The 21,533-nt window shown below is 37.5% G+C and overlaps 1 protein-coding gene across 8 annotated transcripts in view; it reads left to right on the top strand.

The window, feature by feature from the left end:
• AK9 (adenylate kinase 9) overlaps positions 1 to 21,533 on the top strand; it is a 124,184-nt gene that overhangs the window by 27,423 nt on the left and 75,228 nt on the right. For 7 of the 8 annotated variants that reach the window (XR_011497750.1, XR_011497751.1, XM_070496416.1 and 4 more), the window contains 9 exons: positions 2,529 to 2,603; positions 7,017 to 7,112; positions 8,887 to 9,026; positions 9,107 to 9,287; positions 13,211 to 13,355; positions 17,691 to 17,804; positions 17,893 to 18,000; positions 19,776 to 19,883; positions 21,354 to 21,502. Coding sequence is in view for 6 of the 8 variants with exons in the window: in XM_070496416.1 (XP_070352517.1) it covers positions 2,529 to 2,603; positions 7,017 to 7,112; positions 8,887 to 9,026; positions 9,107 to 9,287; positions 13,211 to 13,355; positions 17,691 to 17,804; positions 17,893 to 18,000; positions 19,776 to 19,883; positions 21,354 to 21,502 (1,116 nt within the window). In the remaining 2 variants the exon portion in view is untranslated. Of the gene's footprint in view, positions 1 to 1,631; positions 1,748 to 2,528; positions 2,604 to 7,016; positions 7,113 to 8,886; positions 9,027 to 9,106; positions 9,288 to 13,210; positions 13,356 to 17,690; positions 17,805 to 17,892; positions 18,001 to 19,775; positions 19,884 to 21,353; positions 21,503 to 21,533 lie in introns of all 8 variants that reach the window. The other variant, XM_070496419.1, reaches the window with a different exon arrangement.

Here is a 21,533-nt window from a genome sequence, read left to right as displayed (position 1 = left end):
TTCTCATTGTTCACCCCCCAAAATGAGAACCAAATTTCATTGTTTTCTTAGGTACAACTTTTATTCCTCCCTCTTCTTGTATCTCTCTCCTTTAAACATAACTTCTTAAGAATGATTTACATGTCTTTCTATAACTTTCTTTCTCCCTTCAATGAAAATATTCTGCATACTCCTTAAGTGGCTGGCACTAGATCTGAAACAAAGCATAATTAAAATCATATTCAGAAAATTAGAAAATTATATTCATGGTGGGGAGAGCAGAGATAGTCTCTTCAAGGATACAGACCAGGTCTTACATCCTAGCTTCACTGGTCTGGCAAGTGGCAAATGGTTAACAGGTGTTCAGTGCTTAACAGTGTTAACAGCAGCTTAACAGTGCTGAGCAACTGATGAGATCACAAAGGAAAAAGAATGATAGCTTCAATTTCATTACATGTAAAACTTCGGGAAACAAAATTTTTTGAAAACCACACCTCACTCAAATTAAAAGACAACAAAGTGGAAAAATATCCACATCAAATATGATAAAACATTTAAAGCTTTGAATAAAGATACTTTTAGAGCCAGCCTCAGTGGCCTAGTGGTTAACAAAAAAAAGATTGAAAGCTTTAGTATATTAAAAGGTCATAGAAATGATTTTTTAAAACCTGTAAGTTGTCACCCTCCTAAGACAAATGGGCAACAAATATGAGCAGGCAATTCATAAAAATGAAAGACAAAAGAGTAACAAGCCTGTAGAAAAAATATTCAGCTTCACTGATGATAAAGAAATGCTAATCTAAATAATGAAATATTTCCATGATCAAATTTTTAAAAATGAACAAGGAACAAGAATTCCTAATGCCAGCAACTATACAGTAAAGCAAACACTCTCACACCCTGCTGAAAGGAACATAAATTAGGGTGGTCGTTTTTGAATAGCTTGTCCACAAAAAGTCCCGAAGTGGAAAACTTCAGATAAGAATGGATTGCCCCAGTGCCAACAAAGCAAGAGTTTCAAAGCCAAGAACCTAGACATTAGGCCTACGTGACACTTGCTGAACAGCAAAACAATTGCCTTATATGGTTATTCCGGGGTACTGGTGTGTGTAGAGGGAGGCAGGGGAGAGCCATAAAAGGGAGGAGCCTGCAGTTCTAGTGTGCTCTGATCTGGCTCTGATGTCAATTCACTTGGGAGGCCAAGACCACCAAAATTCAGTATGCCTCCGAAAGACATGAGAGCAAGTGGGAGCAAACTAACCTGCCTCAGTTTGTGGTTTACATCCTGCCTCAGGGGTAGTCCAAGGCTGAGTCTTCATTCTCACCTGTCTTCGTCTCCCACGTCTTCTGGTCTGACTTGTTGCAGGTATCTTTAGCTTTAGGAGTGTTCATACCCTTTGACTTAGTAAGGCCACACTTAAGAATCTAGCTTAAGGAAAGCATTCTGTACTTCCTTGTTCAGAACATGGTAATTTATGGTTCAATAAATAATGCTGGCATAATGTGCTATCCATCTAGAAGACAAGAAGCACTTAGGATCCAACCTCACACAATATTGTGAAAGGTAAATGCACCGAACATTAAGGAGATGATTTTGTTCAGACTATTGCAATAGGGAGAACATTCATTAATGAGACCTTCTCAATGAAAAGGAAAGGAGCCTGGGGTGATATGGAGGCAGGTAAACAAAGGAGCCGTCCCAAGTCTTAAGGGAATCGTGAAGAAGGATGGAGACGGATCTTGTCTGAGTCCTTGAAGAAGGATTGAGGTGGGTCTTATCTATTGACAATCCCTACTTTCTGGAAACACAGGGCTCAGATAGAGTTCAACATTGCCAATGTACAAAAATAAAATCTGGTGGATCTTAGATTTTAATAGTAAAAACCAAAAAAGATCATAGAAGAAAATTTAGAAGAATGTTAACATGATCTTGAGACAGAGAAAACCTAATTTAAGCAAAAAAGAAAATTTAGAAACAATGAAAACAGTTATATTTCACTATAAAAATATTTTATATTTCAGAAGATACCATAAACAAAGTCAAAAGATAAATCATAGCAAGGTAAAATCTTTGCAATCCGTGTGACAGATAAGAATTCAAGACTTTCCATGAATGTTAGGGAAAAGAAGCAATCTAATAGAAAAATGCACAGAGGTTATGGATATCTGAATGCTGAAGATCACCCATAGCCAGAGGAGCAAAAAGTAAAACAGATCCATCTAGTCTTTCAACTATCAGTTTGGCAGAAATTATTTTATGAATCTACGCAGAGAGACAGATGCCCCAGTACATTTTCTGCTGGGAAGGATTCTAAGACTTCAGTGTGGAGAAAAACTGGAAAAAAGAGAAGGAGAATAAAATTCGTTGTAAGAAGATTAGTGTAGGCTTTTGCAAAAGATCTTGAGCACTGAAAATAACATACATTACATCATGTATAAAGCAAACAATTTACCTTTAAAGATTTCTTCATAGTGTATTAAGATTCTGACCTTGTATTCAGTTTTGCCAATGATCCCAGATTATAAGGGTTTTTTTCTGTTATCTACAGGAAGTAATGGCTGAACACGATTCCCAGTATCTCATTGAGCTGGATGGAAATAAGCCCCCAGAGGAGCTCTTCATGGTAAGTGCAACCAGTGTTCACTAAGAATATTCCACAATTTGGAAAATCAAAAAATTATTGACTAGATTGTACTTATTTTAGTAAACACCAGAAATATATTTTATATTTTTCACACCATTTATTTTTGAAAACTTCATCTTAACACTTAAAAATTTGATATTGTGTTTATTCATCGGTCCATAGTTAAATCAAAACTACATTTGAATTTAAAAATCTCTCTATGACAAAAAAATGCCTCAAAGAAAAGCAAAAGCAAATAACAGTCCATAAGCACATAAGATGTTTAACATGAGCCATTAGGGAAATGCAAACTAAAACTGTAATGAGATACCACTTCACACCCGTTAAGATGGCTAAAATTAAAAAAAGATACAGACAATAACAAGTGTTGAGGATGTGGAAGAATTGGAACCCTCATACGTTGCTGGTGGGAATGTAGAATGGTGTGGCCACTTCGGAAAACAGTTTGGTATTTCCTCAATAGGTTAAACATGGAGTTCACAAGTACTCAGCGATTCAACTCCTAGGTATACACCCAAAAGAATTGAAAACAGGTGTTCAAATGAAAATTTGTACATAAATGTTCATAGGAGCACCTTTCACAATAGCCAAAAGGTGGAAACAAGGCAAATGTCCATATACTGATGAATGGATAAATAAAATGTGACGTATCCATACAACGGAATATTATTCAGCCATAAAATGGAATGAAGTATTGATACATGTCACAGTATGGCTGCATCTTGAACACATACTAAGTGAAAGAAAAGTTACAAAAGATCACATATCAAATGATTCCATTCATGTGAACTGTCCAAAATAGGCAAATCTATAAAGACAGAAACTAGCTTAGTTGTTGCCTGGGTTGAAATGGGGGTACCACTACAGGAGATCTTGGGATAAACGTGGGGTGACTGCTAATGGGTCCAGGGTTTCTTTTGGGGATGATGGAAATGTTCTAAAATGAATTGTGGTGATGGTTGCACAACTCTGAACATACTAAAAGCCATTGAATTGTACACTCTAAGTGGGTGAACTATATCTCAATAAAGCTGTATCCTTAAAAAAGAATATATGCATGTTTGAAAATACAGTATTATTTTCACTATTAAAAAAACAAAGACAATGAGGGGAAATATTTTCCATTCTTGTGATAAACAACTGTTGAATATCTTTATTATTTAATTAGAAAAAACTTCTGATATTTCAATAGAAAAAAGGCAAATGCCTCAATAGAAAAAAAAAAAAGGCAAAGGGCATGAGCAGGTAATTTAGAAAAAGATGTCCAATAAATATTTTTTTAAATATCTATAATCAAATTATTATTGAAGTATAATTGACATACAACATTATATTAGTTTCATATATACAACATAATGATTTGGTATTTGTATATATTGCAAAATTATCACCACAATAAGTCTAGTTAATATCTGTCGCCATACATAGTTACAGAATGTTTTTTCTTGTGATGAGAACTTTTAAGATCTACTCTCTTAGCACCTTTGAAATATGCAATACACTATTATTAACTATGGTTGCCATGCTGTATGTTGCATCCCCACGACTTATTTATTTTATAGCTGAAAGTTTGTAGCTTTTGACCCACTTCACCCATTTCACCCAGCTCCCACCCCCTGCCTCTGGCACCTACCAATTTGTTCTCTGTATCTATGAGCTCAGTTGTGTTTTCATTTTGAAAATGTCTTCATTCTGATTTTAAGTTATACACACTCATTGTTTTAAAATAATCAGAAAATACAAATTACAAAAATGATACAAAGTGATTTGTAGTACTCAATTTATAAAATATAAAAATATACAGTACAATACGAAAATACATTACCTTTTTCTTAGACACCTGATAGATGTCCAGCATTATGATAAGCTCTAGGGCATACAGATGGAGAGGAGACAGATGAGTCCATGAGTTCCTCTCCTGATGTTGTACCCAATATATTGGGGGAAATAAATGTTTAAAGGGCAGTTAGTATTAGAGTCAGGGAAGTACAAGGTACGATAGGAGCTCACGGCAGAAGCAGAACCTAGTCTGGTGAGGAAAGCTATCTGTTTGAAATTATTTTTAAACTGAAACCCTAAGGATTAGTAAGAATTAGACCTCAAAGGCTAGGAGCGGGGGTGGGGAGGTGGAACAGTGTTCCATGCACAGGGAAGAGTCTGTGTGAAGCCCCAGAGGCAAGAAGAGCATAGTGAGTTCTAGGAACTGAATGTAGGATTGAAACATAGAGGGTTTTTTTAGGGGGATGGTTGCAGGGGTGGCGGGTTGTGGAATAGTGCCAAGACTTTAGGAATAAGCAGAGATTTTTCAAGAAAGATGTTAAAGAGTTTAGATCTCATCATGAGGGAGTGGGCAGACAGTGAAAGGTTTTAAGCTAGAGAATGAAAATGGTGCTGTTTCTATTTAAGATCGTTCAGATCGCAGGGCAAGGAAAAAACTGGAGAAGAATCAAATTAGTGGCAGGAAGACTAGTTCTGACTTTTGCAATAGATCAGATCAGAGATGATGGCCTGATGTAGGGTAGGGTAGTGATTGTGGGAATGGACTGAAGAAGACAGACCTGAAAGTTATTTAAGAAGTCTGCGTGACAGGGCTTGGCGAGTGACTTAATGTAGCAGCTAAGGGAGAGAGACAACACCCAGATTTCTGGTTCGGTATATTTGGTAGCAACATAATAATAATGCTGGTGGTAAAGCCAAATTAGGGAGAAGCTTCTCACTTGGAATACGCTCTTGCCAAGATCTTCGGTGATCTCCTCCAGACCAAAACCAGTGGTCATTTTTCAGTTTCCGTCTAATTCACCCAGAAGCAACATTTGACGCAGCTCATCACTTCTTCCTTCCTGTTCCTTTCTTCCCTTGGCTTCTGGGGCCCCACACCAGTAGAGTCCATTCTACCTCACCGGACACTCTACGTCTCTAACCTCTAGAGTCGGAGGACCCTCAAGCTCACTCCTTGTGCTCTCTTCTCTGTCTACCCTCACTGCTTGAAAGACTTCGTCTAGTCCAATGGCTTAAAATACCTTCAAAACATTGGCAACTCTTAAATTCCTATTACTATCCTAGACCTTTCCCCTGAATTCCACACTTGTGTAATCAACTGCTACTCAATATATCCAATTGGATGTCTGATAATCATTTCAACTGTGTGTGCAAGATAAGACTCCTGATCCACCATCACCATTCCCCCACCCCAAATCCACTCCTCCCACAGTTTTCTCCTCTCAGTACGTGTCAGATCCAACCTTCAAGCTGCTCTTTTCTTTTTCTTACCTCCCACATCCAATCCTTCAGCATGCGCAGCAGGCTTCTCCTTCAAAATATATCCAGAATTTGACCAGTTTTTATGACATAGGGCACACTTTCCTCAAGATACAGGGCAGAAGCTCCAACAGGCCTGGCTGAAACTTGCCAAGCCTGTTAAGGCCTCAGTTGCCATTGACACCCTGGCACTTCTGCCCATATTCCACTGGCCAAAACAGGTTATATGAAGAAGCTCAATATCAATAGGACAGGGAAGTGTACTCCACCCAACATGAACTAGGGAATTAACGAGGGAAGAGAGGGGAGGATGAATTGTGAACATATAATGTAATTTACCATGGACTATCATATACCACCAGAACCTTGTCTAGCTCATCATCTTTCATCTCAGATTCTATGTTTCATGTTCTTCTGTATAGACTCTGTATTAGGTTCTTAGTGCTGCCATAACAAATTACCACAAATTAGGTGGTTTAAAATGATAGAAATTTGTTCTTTTATAGTTCTAGAGGCTAGAAGTCCAAAATCAAGGTGTTGACAGGGACATGCTCTCTCCAAAGCCTCCAGGGGAGGATCCATTCTTGTCTTTTCCAACTTCTGGTAGCCCCAGGCGTCCCTCAGCTTGTAGCAGCAAAATTCCAATATCTGCCTTCATCTTCACATGGCTGTCTTCCCTCTGCCTGAGGAGGTCCCATAGAGCTAGACCTCTAAGGACATGAATATTTGGGGACCAGAGGGCAGAGTATTATGGGTCGAATTGTGTCCCCCCCCAAAAATATGTTGAGGTCCTAACCTCCAATACCTATCAATGTGACCTTAGTGGGACATAGGATCTTTTCAAATATATTCAAGTTAAGATGAAGTCGTACTGAATTAGGGTGGGTCCTATCCAATATGGCCGGTATCCTTATGAGAGAAGAGACTTAGACATACAGGGAGAAGATGGCCATGTGACAACAAAGGCAGAGAGTGGAGTGAAGCATCTAGAAGCCAAGGAACGGCACAGTTTGCCAGCAAACCACCAGAAGCTAGGAAGAGGCAAGGAAGTATTCTACTCATGAACTCATCACTTTCAGAATATTTGAGGTATTTAAATGCCAATGTATTTAAAGACTTGTTCTTTAAATTTAGGCAGTTATGGATCGACTTAAATATCTGAACCTAAGAAGAGCAGCTGTTTTAACTAAACTTCAGAGTTCAGAGGAAGAAAATGATGTAATGGAAAATGTAAGTTATTTTGAACCGTTTGAAAGTCTACCTTTCGCTTTATGTTGTAACCTTAATCTATATCCTTTCAAGGTTTAAAACAAGTTGCAGGATACCTTTTTTTTTTAATTGAGATCATAATAATTTACAACATTGTTAAATTTCAGTTGTACGTTATTATTTGTCAGTCACCATATAAGTGCACCCCTTCACCCTTTGTGCTCACCTCCCTGGTAACCACTCAGCTGTTTTCTTTGTCTGTGTGTTTATCTTCCATATATAAGTGAAATCATACGGTGTTTGTCTTTCTCTGTCTGGCTTATTTCACTTAACATAGTACCCTCAAGGTCCATTCATGTTGTTGTGAATGGGACGATTTTGTCATTTTTTTTGGCTGAGTAGTATTCCATTGTGTATATATACCACATCTTCTTTGTCCAATCATCAGTCGATGGGCACTTGGGTTGCTTCCACCTCTTGGCTATTGTGAATAGTGCTGTGGTGAACATAGGGGTACATAAGTCTCTTTGTATTGTTGATTTTGAGTTCTTTGGATAAATATCCAGTAGTGGGATAGCTAGATCATATGGTATTTCTATTTTTTGAGAAATCTCCATACCGTTTTCCATAGTGGCTGCACCAGTTTGCATTCCCACCAGCAGTGTATGGAGGCTCTCTTTTCTCTACAACCTCTCCAACATTTGTTATTTTTTGTCTTGGTGATTATAGCCATTCTGACAGGTATAAGGCGATATCCCACTGTAGTTTTGACTTGCATTTCCCTAATAATTAGTGATGTTGAAGATCTTTTCATGTGCCTATTGGCCATCTGTATCTCTTCTTTGGAGAAATGTCTGTTCATGTCCTCTGCCCATTTTTTCATCGAGTTGTTTGTTTTTTGTTGTTCAGTTGTGTGATTTCCTTATATATTATGGAGATTAACTGCTTGTCAGCTATATGATTTGCAAATATTTTCTCCCAATTGGTGGGTTGTCTTTTTGTTTTGACCCTGGTGTCCTTTGCCTTGCAGAAGCTCTTTAGTCTGATGAAGTCCCACGTGTTTATTTTTTCTTTTGTTTCCCTTGTCCGAGCAGACGTGACATTCGAAAAGATCCTTTTAAGACCAATGTCTTAAAAATGACATTGTTTTCTGAAACAGGTAATAGAAGATACTTGGGGCTCAGCCCATGACTGAGTAGTTAAGTTCCTGCACTCTGCTTCAGCAGCCCAGAGTTCACCAGTTTGGATCCTGGGCACAGACCTATACATCGCTCATTAAACCATGCTGTGGAGGCATCCCACACAGAAGAACTAGAAAGACTTACAACTAGGATATACAACTATGTACTGGGGCTTTGGGGAGGAAAAAAAAAGAGGAAGATTGGCAACAGATGTTTCTCAGGGCCAATCTCCCTCACCAAAAAAAAAGGAAGAAAAATAAAAAGAAAGTATCTTGTCCAATCCCTTAAAAAAAAAAAGGAAAGAAAGAAAAGAGAGCATCTTGTCCAATCCTTTAAAAAGAAAAAACACTCTATTTACCTTACGCTCATTCTACCTTCTAATAGAAAATGCCCAGTACAATATAAACATAGTCTTATAACAGAAATGAAATTTATTTGCCTTATTAAGTTTTGGACAAGTGCAGAATGGTTGCAATTAAGGAAAAGCCAAAATTTACTTTCTAAATAATTTCTTAAATGGTAAAGCACTACTAAATAAGATATGAAATACTTGATACTGTTAATTTCAGCAAAATTTATGCCCACATTTTTAATGTAGCCTTTATTATTTACAGGATGAACTGCTCCGTACTCTTGCATCTTATAAACTTGTTGCACCAAGATATAGATGGCAGAGGAGCAGGTGGGGACAGACATGTCCCGTGATGTTAAAAGAAGGTAACATTGCTCTAGGATTGGCAGATTGTTCTGTGAGGTAGGTAAGATTTTCAGAACTTAACTTTCAAACCTGCCCATGCCTCTTTTCAGTTGTTTATGATTATGGCGTATTTTAAGTTTTCTAGGTAAAATATACTGTCTTTCATCAGAAGAAGCATTAAAAACATTTTTGTTGAACCCGCGTCCCTATCTCCTTCCACCTATGCCAGCACCACCATTTAAAGTCTCCATCTTTGGTCCGCCATCTTCAGGGAAAACAACACTTAGCAATTTGCTGGCAGAAAGTTACAAAGGAAAGGTAATTATTTATCTAGCTAGCTAGCTATCTTTCTACCTATCTATACTTGATTATAATTTGTAGGATTTTAGGATTTGCAGGATTTGTACTCGGTTTTCTTAATTTCACACTGTCCATTGGGTAATTGGTCCAGTGGGAGAAGGCATCCTCCTTGCTGTTTACTGCAGCTTCCACACCATAGCCCCTCCCTGCTTCCCCAAAGCCTCCAGATTTGACGGCAGACCCTTTCATGCAGACCATGCCACCTACTGCCTTTCTTGCTTCCACTCATCTCCTGTTCCCTGGGCTGCATCCCTCCTGGCCCACTGTCCTTCTCTCCACATACTCACTCCCATCATAATTCTTGGTGATTTCGGTATCTGCAAAGATGACCGTCCCAACACCCTAGCCTGTCAATTCCTTGCCCTCTCCCCACAGTGAGCCTGTTCCCCACCCTCAGTAAGTGAAGAGAAATTATTTTTACCTTGGAGCAGAGTGATAGCAGTAGAGGTGGTAAGAAGCAGACAGATTTGGGATGTAATTTGAAGACAGAGCCAAAGGATGGGATGAGGGATTGGAATGTAGAGGAATTGCATGAAGGCCAGCGTGGCTGGAGCGTATAGTGTGAAAGGACAAATGGCTCAAGATGAAGATGGTTGAGGATGTAGTCAGAGCAATGCAGGTCCTGGGGAGGAGTGTGAATTTATTCCAAGTGCTGTTGAATTCTTTTAATCACAGGGGTCACATTTTCTCTTTGCTTTTAACTTTTTTCTTGAAAAATATGACTAACATATAGAAAAGTGAAACTCGCTGAATCAGGAGAAAACAAACCCCCATATAACCACGACCCAGGTCAAATATGGAATGTTGCCAGCACCCCAGAAGCTCCCTCATGCCTCTTCCCAATACCAGTCTTCTTACTCCTTCCACGAAGGAACCACTGCCCTGGACTTTGTGGTCTTCACTTCTGTACTTTTCTTTTATGGTTTTACCATGTAAGTGTACATCCAAGTACTATAGGTTAGTTTTGCATGGTTTTTTTTTATGGACTTAGACAATTTATGTCCTTTGTGCCTTGCTTCTTTCAACTTAACATCATGATTGTGATATTTATCCATGCTATTGCCTATAGCTATAGTTTATTCATTTTTATTGTTTTATTATATTCTAGTGATTGAATTATATTATAATTTATTTATCCATTTGAGGGTTAATAAACCTTGGGTTGTTCTAGTTTGGGGTAATTATGAATAATATTGCTGTAAATATTCTTGTGCATGTCTCCTGGTGCACACATGCATATCTTTATATATCTTGGAGGTACCTTTAGGAGTAAAATTTCTGGGACATAGGGTATGCATACATTCAACTTACATAAATAACGCCAAACTGTTTTCCAAACTAATTCTACCAATTTACAATCCTATCAGCAGTTTGTGAGAGTTCTGTTTTTCCATATTCCTGCCAACTTTTATTATGGTCAGTCTTTCCAATTTTAGCTGTCCTGGTGGGTGTATCTCACTGTTTTTTTAATTTGCTTTTCCCCAATGGCTGATGAGGTTACATTTTTTCATATGCTTCCTGGCCATTCAGATAGTCTCTTTTTGAAGTGTTTGTTCAAGTCTCTTGTCCATTTTTTAATTTCTTTGCATATTATTGGTACAAGTTCCTTATATTATCCATATACAATTTTTTATTATAAGCATTATGAATATTTTTCTACCACTCTATGATTTGTCATTTCATTTTTTTAATGAAAAATTCACCATATTGTTCATTTAAAACAAATCACTAAGTCCTGCCTACACTAAATAGAAGGGGATTTAGGCGCCACCTTCTGAAAGAAGGAGCATTAAAGGATTTGGGGACATGTTTTAAAACCATCACAGTATTTGTCAGACAGAGAAATTCTAATTTTAAACATATAAAGAGTTCTTACAGATCGATATGCAGATGAAGCCCCAATGAAAAAAAATAGCAAACAGGCACTTCACAAAATAATAGATACAAATAGCCATTAAACATGAGAAAAGGAATATGCCCAAAAAACCGAGATATGTCATGCCAATCTCACTGTCAGAGTTAAAGATCACTATTAACACACAATATTGATGTGTGGCTAGGATAGAGAAAAGTACATTCTCATACACTACTCGTAAGAATATAGCCATTAGGGATGGCAATTGGAAATATGTATAAAATCCATGCATATCATTTGAAGTGTCAATTCTATTTTATGGATTTTTTTCCTAAAGAAACTATCAAAGATGTATACATAACTGTATTCATCATATGTATTCATTATAGCCTATTTGTACTACAAAAACATGTATACCTAAATATATATTATTGGTATTTTCGTTAAATACGTTATAATACATTCAACTACAATTCTGTGCATCCACTAAAAAATGATGGTGTAGATATATATTTATTGGCATGGAATAAAGTAATATAAGCATACTGAAGGAAAATCAAAATGAGTCTGGAGATACGGAAATATTATTTAAACTTAAAAGGCAAATAGAAATCTATTTCTAACATCCAAGAATTCAGTATGCAGTATATTGTCTACCTGACAAAGACCTTATATTCAGAATGTATATAGAATTTTAATCCAATTTTTTAAATAGGCAAAAGTTGAACATACGCTTAAAAACAGGAGGTAAGTGAATGACCAATAAGCACATAAAAAGAAACTCAAAATTATTAGTGATTAGGGAAATGTAAATCTCAGCTACAATTAGATAATTTTGCATGTCCACTAGAATGGCTAAAATTTAGAAGATTCACAAAACCAATTGTTGGTGAGGATGTGGAGTAACTGCAATTTTCATAGATTGCTGGTAGGAATGTAAAATAGTTCAACCACTTTGGAAACAGTTTGATGATTTATTATAAAGTCAAATATACACTTACCATATGAACCAGTAATTCCCTTCCTAAGTGTTTATCCAAGAGAAATGAAGACATATGTCCATGAAAAGAATTCCTTACAAATGTCCACTGCTGCTTTATGTATAATAGCCGAAAACTGGAAACAGCTCAATGTTTATCAATAGATGAATGAGTAAAAAACTGTGGTATATTTCTACAATGGAATACTACTCAACAATAAAAATGAACAAATTACTGATATATATAATTACACTGATGAATCTCAAAAACATGCTAAGGGGAAAAAGTTTGGAAAAGGTTACACACTGTATGGTTCCATTTATATGAAATGCTAAGAAAGGCAAAACTGAGCTATAGTGCCAGAAAGTGATTGCCAAGGGCAGGAATTGATTATAAAGGAGTATGAGGGAACTTTTGGGGTGACATAAATGTTCTACATCTTGATTGTGGTTGTTGTCATATGTATGTATTTGCAAAAACTCTTCACACTGTGTACTTAAAATGGATGCCTTTATTGTATGTAAATTATACATACAAAGTTGATTTTAAAAATATATGTGCAGGGCTGGCCCCATGGCCAAGTGGTTAAGTTCGCACGCTCTGCTGCAGGCGGCCCAGAGTTTCATTGTTCGAATCCTGGGCGCGGACATGGCACTGCTCATCAAACCACGCTGAGGCAGCATCCCACATGCCACAACTAGAAGGACCCACAACGAAGAACATACAACTATGTACTGGGGGGCTTTGTGGAGAAAAAGGAAAAAAATAAAATCTTTAAAAAATATATATATGTGCAACTTGAATCTATATATTACAGGATAGATACATATATAAATAAATAATCGTACATGAAAAATATGACTGAATTTCTATGAAAGCAAGTACTCAAAAATCAATGAATTCTGAACATAACATACGTCAAACAGCATTAATGTTTTTGAGATAGATAAGTATAGAAATTGATATAAATAGAGAGAGATGAACAATGTGTTTCATATTTGCAGTAACTTGTAGTTATGTTGGTTTTTCTCAAATATTCTTTGCAGGTAGTTGACTACGCCAAGATTGTTCAACCACGTTTTGATAAAGCCCTTGAAACGTTAGTGAGAAATACTATAGCTGAGATCACTGAAGCAGCTATCAAAACTGTGAAAGAACGGCTTCTCACAGAACTACAAGCTAAAAGACAAGGTGAACCACCTTTTTTTTAATGTCTGTTTTAAGGTTAAATCAACACTTAGGCCTCCCTCCCCGAGGGCAAGGACTCAGTTTGCTTGTCTTGATTTCCCTGGCATCTTTACACATTGTAGCCTCTTAATAAATGGTTGAAGGAATGAATATACGTGAACCTGATTCATAAACAGAGAAAAAGATTTCAATTCTAGACTTCTGAGGAAAGGCATCAGAAAGAACTTCCAAATTTGGATTTCTTAACTTTCATAGGTCTGCTTCCGGGCCGGAGACTGAGCTGAATTATATCTTTATCTACGCCAATTACGACAACACCACTCTGCCTAACTCTTGTGCAGTTGGCTGTTGCTGCCATCGTTCCTGTTGTTGTTTTAGGCTTGGATGTCAGCCCCAACTGTAAATTAAATTTTTCTATTGGGAAAATATTAATTGTGAACTCAAAAAGTCACAAAACAGTGGAACTGGAAGAAGCTTTAGTGATCAGTTCACACAATTCTCTAACTTTACAAATGAGGAAACTGAGGCACACGGGGGTCAAATGATTTCCTGAAACTCGCCCAGCTAGTAGCTGAGGCTTGAACCCTCCTTTCCAAAGTCCTGGTGTTCTTTCCTCTGGCCATTCTGCCTCTTCCTTATCACATTATTTTAGAATAAGCACAAGGGTTTGGGGGTTGTTTTCTCTGTTTCTGCAGGAAAAATGAGAGTTCTCAGTTCATGACTGCTTTTGAAATGTATTGATTGGTTTTGGTAGAATTTATATCTATAGCTGGCACTTTTGTAACCAGTCACATTAGAACATGTAAAAGCAGCTTAATCTAAACATCTCCTCTTTCGGGAATGCCCTCAATGCAGCACTTCCCATACACTACATGCGATCTTTCTTGCATTAAAGATCTAGACCCAAAATTTGAGATTAGCTCCAACTATTTTAGACTAGATTCAGCCACCGCGGTTTGGATTTCTCAGAAGCCACAGTGATGCTGTCCCCTAATATAGATATCACTGCCTCAATTCCAAATAGTCTTTTCCTAATAAAGTTTTCTCATTACAAAAGTAATAGTAGATTAATATTCATTGGACATTTACTATATATTGAGGCTATGCTAAATCCTCATAACAGTCCTATGAAGTAGGTATTTTTATCTCCACTTTTAGTAGATGACGAAACTAAGGCTCAGGGGGGTTATGAAACTCGCCCATAGTTGACAGCCAGCAAGTGATTGGGATTCAAATCAATGTCTGTACTGTTATCATCTGTCTCGCAAGTGATCACGGAAAACTGGAAAAAGCAGATGGAAAAAAATGCCCTCATACTTAGTCCCCAGAGATGTCCCCTGTTAAGAACTTGATGCATTCTCCACCCCTCTCTTTTTCCTATTCATATTTGTAATGCTTGTGATCCTATGGTACATGCAAAATTGTATTCTCTCATCTTAAAATAATGCTTCTTTCTAATTAATATGCTATTTTTGTAATAAATTGTGTGTTGGACGGGGATCTAAATTTATTTTTCCCAAATGGTGAGCCAATTTTACAAATAACGTTTACTAAATTTTCCGTAACTTTACTGGAGATTTGGAATGCCTTCTTTATCTTCATATTAAGTTTGCATGTGTGTGTGTGGAAACTTCTGCACTTTCTATTCTATTGATCTTTCTCTTATAGCCTTTAATACAAACAGTGATTATTAAAGCTTCATGATGCAGGGCCGGTCCCTTGGCCGAGTGGTTAAGTGTGCGCACTCTGCTTCCCTGGCCCAGGGTTTCGCTGGTTCGGACCCCAGGCACAGACATGGCACCACTCATCAGGCCATGCTGAGGCGGCATCCCACATGCCACAACTAGAAGGACATGTAACTAGAATATACAATGATGTACTGGGGAGCTTTGGGGAGAAGAAGAAGAAAAAAATATATTGGCAACAGTTATTAGCTCAGGTGCCAATAAAAAATATATATAATAACTTGAGGAGAATTCACATCTTTATTAAATTTTCTCATGCAGACAGATAAAATCTCCACCTTTTGGTATAATATTTGTACCCTTCCTAACATTTTATAACTATCTTCATGCATTGTCTGTACTTTTATTCCTAGATACTTTGTCATTTTGTTACTATTGATTGGGATCATTTTTCTATTATATTTTCCAGGTAGTTATTACCAGTATATTGGAAAGGTGTGTGATTTTTATGTTTTTGTTTGTAACTGTCCACCTTATTAAACTTGCTTTCCAGTTCTGATAGATTTTTAGTTGAATCCCTTAAGTTTTGCAGATAACCAATCATATCATTTGAAAAGAAGTATAGTTTCGATTCTTCTTTTCCCATTATATATGCTTATCTCCTTTCTTGACTAATTATGTGGGTAGCAGTTCTAGGATGATGTTAAATAGTGGCAATGGTAGTGGGCCTTTTTAAATGGATTCTTGCCAATGTTTCTCCATAAGGTTACTCAGTATTTTTATCTGGAATATATGTTGAACACCATTAAATGCCTTCTCAGCATCTATCAAGATGATTATAAAGTTTTTAATCCTTTGACCTACTGATTTGATCAATTATACTAAGGTATAACTTCCAACTTTAAACCATTCTTGTAGTTGTGAAATATACCTTACTTGGTCGTGATGTATTATTCTTATAACATATTTTTTCTTGTGGTTATCTAGAATTTTTTCTACACTTTTAAGTGTAAGTGGTTTATAGTTTTCTTTTTTGTGCTCTATTTGTCAGATTTTGCTATAATGTAAGTTTTTATGTAAATTAGGAAGCTTCCCATCATTTTCTATGCTTGAAACTATTTAAATAACAAGGAAATTATCTCTTCCTACATGGCAATGTTGAGCTTTTGCTAGGCAAGCACACATTATTTGCCTAATAAATCTGCCTCCCTTCTTTCTTATTAGCATATAAACACGTAACAGAGTCCAACGTGGTGCCCAACGGATTATAGAAACAACCAAAAAAAGACCAGCATTGAAATTGTATGCCATCCAACGATGATCCAGATTGAATTTATATTTTTAGTATATTGCCTTCAAAAAAATCCCAAATTAAAAAAAAACTCATAAACAACTCACAAACTAAAGTTTGAGAAATATTGACCCAGACTACTAAGATGGCTTGTTACTCAACCTATTTAAGGCTGAACAAAATGAATTCATTAATTCATTCAGCAAAACCTTGAGCATCTACTTTGCATTAAACATGATTCTAGGCCCTGGGCTCCAGAGGAAAACAAGATGCATGAAGCTCCTGCCCTCGTGGTAGTTACATTTTAACAGATGGGAGATGGGCAAAAAAAGCAAGTGAGCAGACAGAAATATAACCCAGTAATGGGGCTGTCAGTGATGGGGGTCGGGGTGCTGGAGTGTGAGGGTGACCTCTCTGAAGAGGGGACATTTAGCTGAAACCTGGATCAAGAAAGGGAGCTAGCCGGGCTTCTGGAAGAAGAACAATGATCTGTAATGTTTCCTGGAGTCTAGAGTGATGCCTTTCATACCAAATTATGGCATGAAATCATAGATTTTAAAACTGTCCACAAATCACCTACTCACACCAGAATATAGAAATAGATGCTCTCCCTCATACGCTGCAAACTTAAAAGCTTTTTCTTTTCTTTATCAAATTCACTAATGCAGCTAACCCTTCTCAAAATTTAAAACATCGAAATTCTTTGGGTAGTGAATTTTATTCCAATATTTTTTCAAGGTAAATTTGTTGGTAGAGAACATGGAGGTTTTTTCTTTTCTTTTCTTTTCTTTTTTTTTTTTTTTTTGAGGAAGATTAGCCCTGAGCTAACATCCGCTGCCCATCCTCCTCTTTTTGCTGAGTAAGACTGATCCTGAGCTAACATCTGTGCCCATCTCCCTCTACTTTATATGTGGACGCCTGCCACAGCATGGCTTACCAAGCGGTGCCACGTCCACCCCTGGGATCGGAACCGGCGAACCCTGGGCCACCAAAGCGGAACGTGCGAACTTAACCGCTGCGCCACCAGGATGGCCCAAGAGTATGGAGGTTTTTAATATAGAAAAATATATAATAATACGGAAGATGGCAGCTAACGTGAAATAGGCTTCCTGTGAGCCGAGCATTTTCTAAGTTAAGTGTTTCCATACATTGTCGCATTTAATCCTTGTGACAGTGCTCTTGGTTTGATGATCCCCATTACGCCCAGTAGAAATCCAGACAGGGTGATTAGTGTTTTCCACAGCCACGCTGAGTCGGAACTCACACCCAAGTCTCTCTGACTTTAAAGCAGAGGATTTAATCACTAGACCTGTCTCGCTATCCACAACTACCTTTTGCTAACAGCCAATTACTGTCTTTCAGCCCAGTCAGCTTTGAGAGAAATTGAAAAAGAATTTGAAAGACGGGAATATGACAAGTTCCCAACTGATGAGTATAAAAGCTTAGAAGACTTCCGCTCTTCACTTGGTGAAGATGGTAAAGAAATATATTGCTGATGTTATTAGCCAAGTCTTTCCTAACATCAACAGATTAGCTGATAACGCAAATTATTTCTTTGCCACAGCGTTCGCTCATGAATCCCAAGTAGAAGGCTTTTCAGAGGACAATGAAGAAACCAAAACGACATCAGAAAATGTCCTTGATGATCAAGCTGCCAGAATTGATAAAGATGGTAACAAAATGAACTGCTAATGCCATGCTTATGAATCTTATTTCCATTTATTTGATATTTTATCATGTTTGTATTGAAGCTTAAAATTACTCCAAAAATTAGAAACTTCAGGAGAAAAAAGTTAGCTTCTCTCTTACAGATTTAAACTGAACAGCTGTAGAACAGAGATAGGTTTACTAGAATGAAGAAGAAAATGTAGAAACCAGGAGCCTAATATGGTTAGAAAACCCCCCAATTTTTTGAATGTTTCCAAACATGATACAATCATTATCATACAATAATAAATTCTTTCTTAAAAGCTCTCTATTTCCTTTAATGTGTTGGAATCAGAGCATGATAAACCTAGAGTTTTAGCTGTGAAATGTTATCATTTATTGTTATTTACCCTTATAAAAATTTTCCATTCATATTTTAACATAATTGAGAGCTTCCAAGGTAAATTATTTTTACCTTTTTTGATTTATAATGTACCACTTGATTATATTGTTTCATTAGGAAATATTCTAACACTCATTTTAAATTACTGTACAATTTCCCTATTTTTAGATAATAGTTTTAACTCGTTTTTTCTGTTGGAAACTTGTTATTTTTCAGACTTTATTTCTTTGCTACTGTTTTTATGCTACAAATAATGGACTTTTTACATGAAGTTTTGTCCACATGTTGACATCAGTGGTGTCAACAGTTTAATGAGTAGGAAGCTATAGACAGAATCAAATGACTTTGCATAATAGTTGTTCCAAAGTATATTCTGCTCAGTAATATACAAAATATATGTCATCATTTCCTCGGTGTTTTCTCTTTTGAAATATTATTTTAATTTTAATTTGACTATTTCTGAAGTTTCATATTTTCATATTAGTTAGTCACTCATATTTCTTCTTTTCTGAGGTGACCGTTTTTGTCTGTTGCCCATTTTTCTAAATCATTGTATCAGTTGTATGGTTTCTATATAAACTTTCTATGTTAGTCACTTGTTTTCCACATTTTTTTCCAAATTGGGTGGTTTGCCTTTTAAAACACCTTGCTGTTTTTGAAGCAGAGGGATTTTTAATATTTTCATAGTCAAATCATTATTTTCCCTTTGTTGATTTCCTCCATTTACTTTCAGGCTTAAAAAGTCTTCCTCTCAGCCAGAGATTTAATATATACTTATATTCTTTTTCTTTTATTGGTCTGACTTTTTTGTATTTAGTTTTTAAAATCATCTATACTTTACTGTGTTGTATAATGTAGAACTGATTTTTTTTGTTCGGTTCCTCCTCCTGATCCAGACAGATGTGCTGGCCTAGTGTTTATTTCAAGCCTAGTAGGAATTGAACTGGGCACTGTCAGAAACTTACTTATGGTCTTCCTCCTCTCTCCTCTTTGGGGGAGGAAGTCCGAGGTAAAGAAGGCATCAGTGCTCTACGCACTGCTGGAGGATGCCAACACTGCCAGCCTGCCCTGGGGAAAGCACCCTCCTTGACCCCCGTGTCTCAGATAAGCACAGCCTCTATCTCTTGGAGCCAGGAGGCTGTCAGTTAAGTCAGGAAGGGAAAATTTGATCTGTTTTTTCAATTTGCATTTACTGGCATTGTATAAAAGAGTTGATCTTGGTTTTGTTACAGATTAAGTCACGATCTTTTTTCTACTGCTGATAGATATGTTTACCTGTTTGATTATTATGGTTGTTATTTTAATTTTTAAAACATTGGGAACATGAGTCCTGGCTCCCTGGGACCCATAGCACAATCTTTTTTGGGAATCACCTACAATCTATTACTGTTCTTTAGATGATAACGACGTTTTATTTACTGATGAAAAAGAAGTCCGTGAAGTGTCTATATTTAAAAGAAGTCCTCAAGACTCTAGTCAAGATCTAAAGTTGGATCCAAAACCAGGTGAATTAATGTTTGGATTATTTGGTTTTTTTGGATGGTGGATCTAAAAATAACAAATAATCCCTTTAGAATTTTGAAGGAGAAACGTGATTTTTTTTTAAAAAAAAACATTATTAATACCCAACTTACTGTATCTTAAAGGCTACTCTATTGTGAACAGTTGGACATGCAGGAACACAGAAAAAATAACATGTGATATATTATTTTGGTGAAAAAGAACATTGGGAAGACAGGAGGTCTGTCTTTCTGTTCTGCCATCCCTGGCAGGTGGCTACCATAGCAATTCACAAGATAGCTGCTGGTGCTCCAGCCATTATATCAGTGTGCCTAGCAGGAAGAAAGAAAAGGCAAAGGACAAAAACTGCCACCCCATCCAGCTGAGTTATCCCTCTTTAAAGAAATGACAAGAAGACTCACCAAAACAGTTCTGCCTGCATCTTATCTATTGGCCATCCAAGCTATATGGGAAGTTGGGAGATGCAGTGTTTCTAGCTGGGCACATTTCTGACCCCAAGAAAATCAGGGTTCAGTTACTAAGGAAGAGGAGAATGGATACTGGGTGGACAACTAGCAGCTTCTAGCACATTTAGTGGCCTTGCCTGGCTATTTCTGCCTCACCATGCACCCTTCCCAAGACTGCAGGAATATGGTGGGTTCTTGCCTCTTCCACTCTGGCTCTCCAGGAACCGCTGGCTCTCTCCATCCCTGAGAACAGACTTCTCACTTCACGGTATGGAGAGCAACAGGCAGCAGCTCTTGGAAAGCCCTTTCGGGTTTTTCTGGGCTGGGATCAGTTGGGCTGTGGCAGGAGACCCTGATGGATGGAGCCTTGGGGCTGCAGCTCAAGAAGCACAACTGGAAAGGCAGAGGTAAAGAAGTCAGGTGGTGCTGCCAATCTCCTGCCTCATTAGAGTGGATGAACATTTACATCATGATGCACCCTGTGAGCCAACTCAGCCATGCAAGGAGACCTTCAGTACACAGTGAGGTCAAGAATCAAGTTTAACACTTGAAAAACCAGCCTATGCCACCCTTTCTTCCATCCCCTCCAACTTGCCTACCTCCTGTCCTCTAACTGTCCCATGTAGTCTCACGCTTGTAACTGGAAGTGTTCATCGTGTTTTCTGGCTCATTCCCTAGATGCTCGTGTTTTAGCTTGACCCCTGGAATCCTCGGGTCCCTGCCTCTTCTCCTTGGCCGGCTGGGTTTTGACTCCTGCTCTACATAACTTTCTTCTTGCTTTGTTCACTTTCATTCTGATGCACTGGCTTTAAGCCAATGCTCTGGTATTTTGTGATTCCTGACTTAACATCTCCTCCCTAGTCTATTTCCCCCTTCCTCTAGCATGTGCTGCAGTAACACAAAGATAGTACTTTCTTGGCTCAGGTATTAACAATTATGTTCTATTGCAAATAGAATTGCTCACTGAAATTATTCATGGCATTGGTTTATTAACTTCTTTTCCTTTAGACTCAGTAGAAGACTTACAGGAAGAGGTGACTGCAGAGCATCCAGAAGTTCTCGCCATGATAGAGGAGACTGTGAAAACGGCAAAGGATATGAACTTCGAGCAGCCGTATGAAAAACATGCTGAAATCTTAGAGGAGGTCCTCAAAGAAGTAAGAGATCCAGGCTGTCTGTTTCTATCAT

The sequence above is a fragment of the Equus asinus genome, chromosome 24 (genome assembly GCF_041296235.1).
Source record: "Equus asinus isolate D_3611 breed Donkey chromosome 24, EquAss-T2T_v2, whole genome shotgun sequence".
Classification (NCBI taxonomy): domain Eukaryota; kingdom Metazoa; phylum Chordata; class Mammalia; order Perissodactyla; family Equidae; genus Equus; species Equus asinus.
The sequence above is the reverse complement of the archived record's forward strand: the minus strand, read 5'-3'. Positions and strand labels throughout refer to the sequence as shown.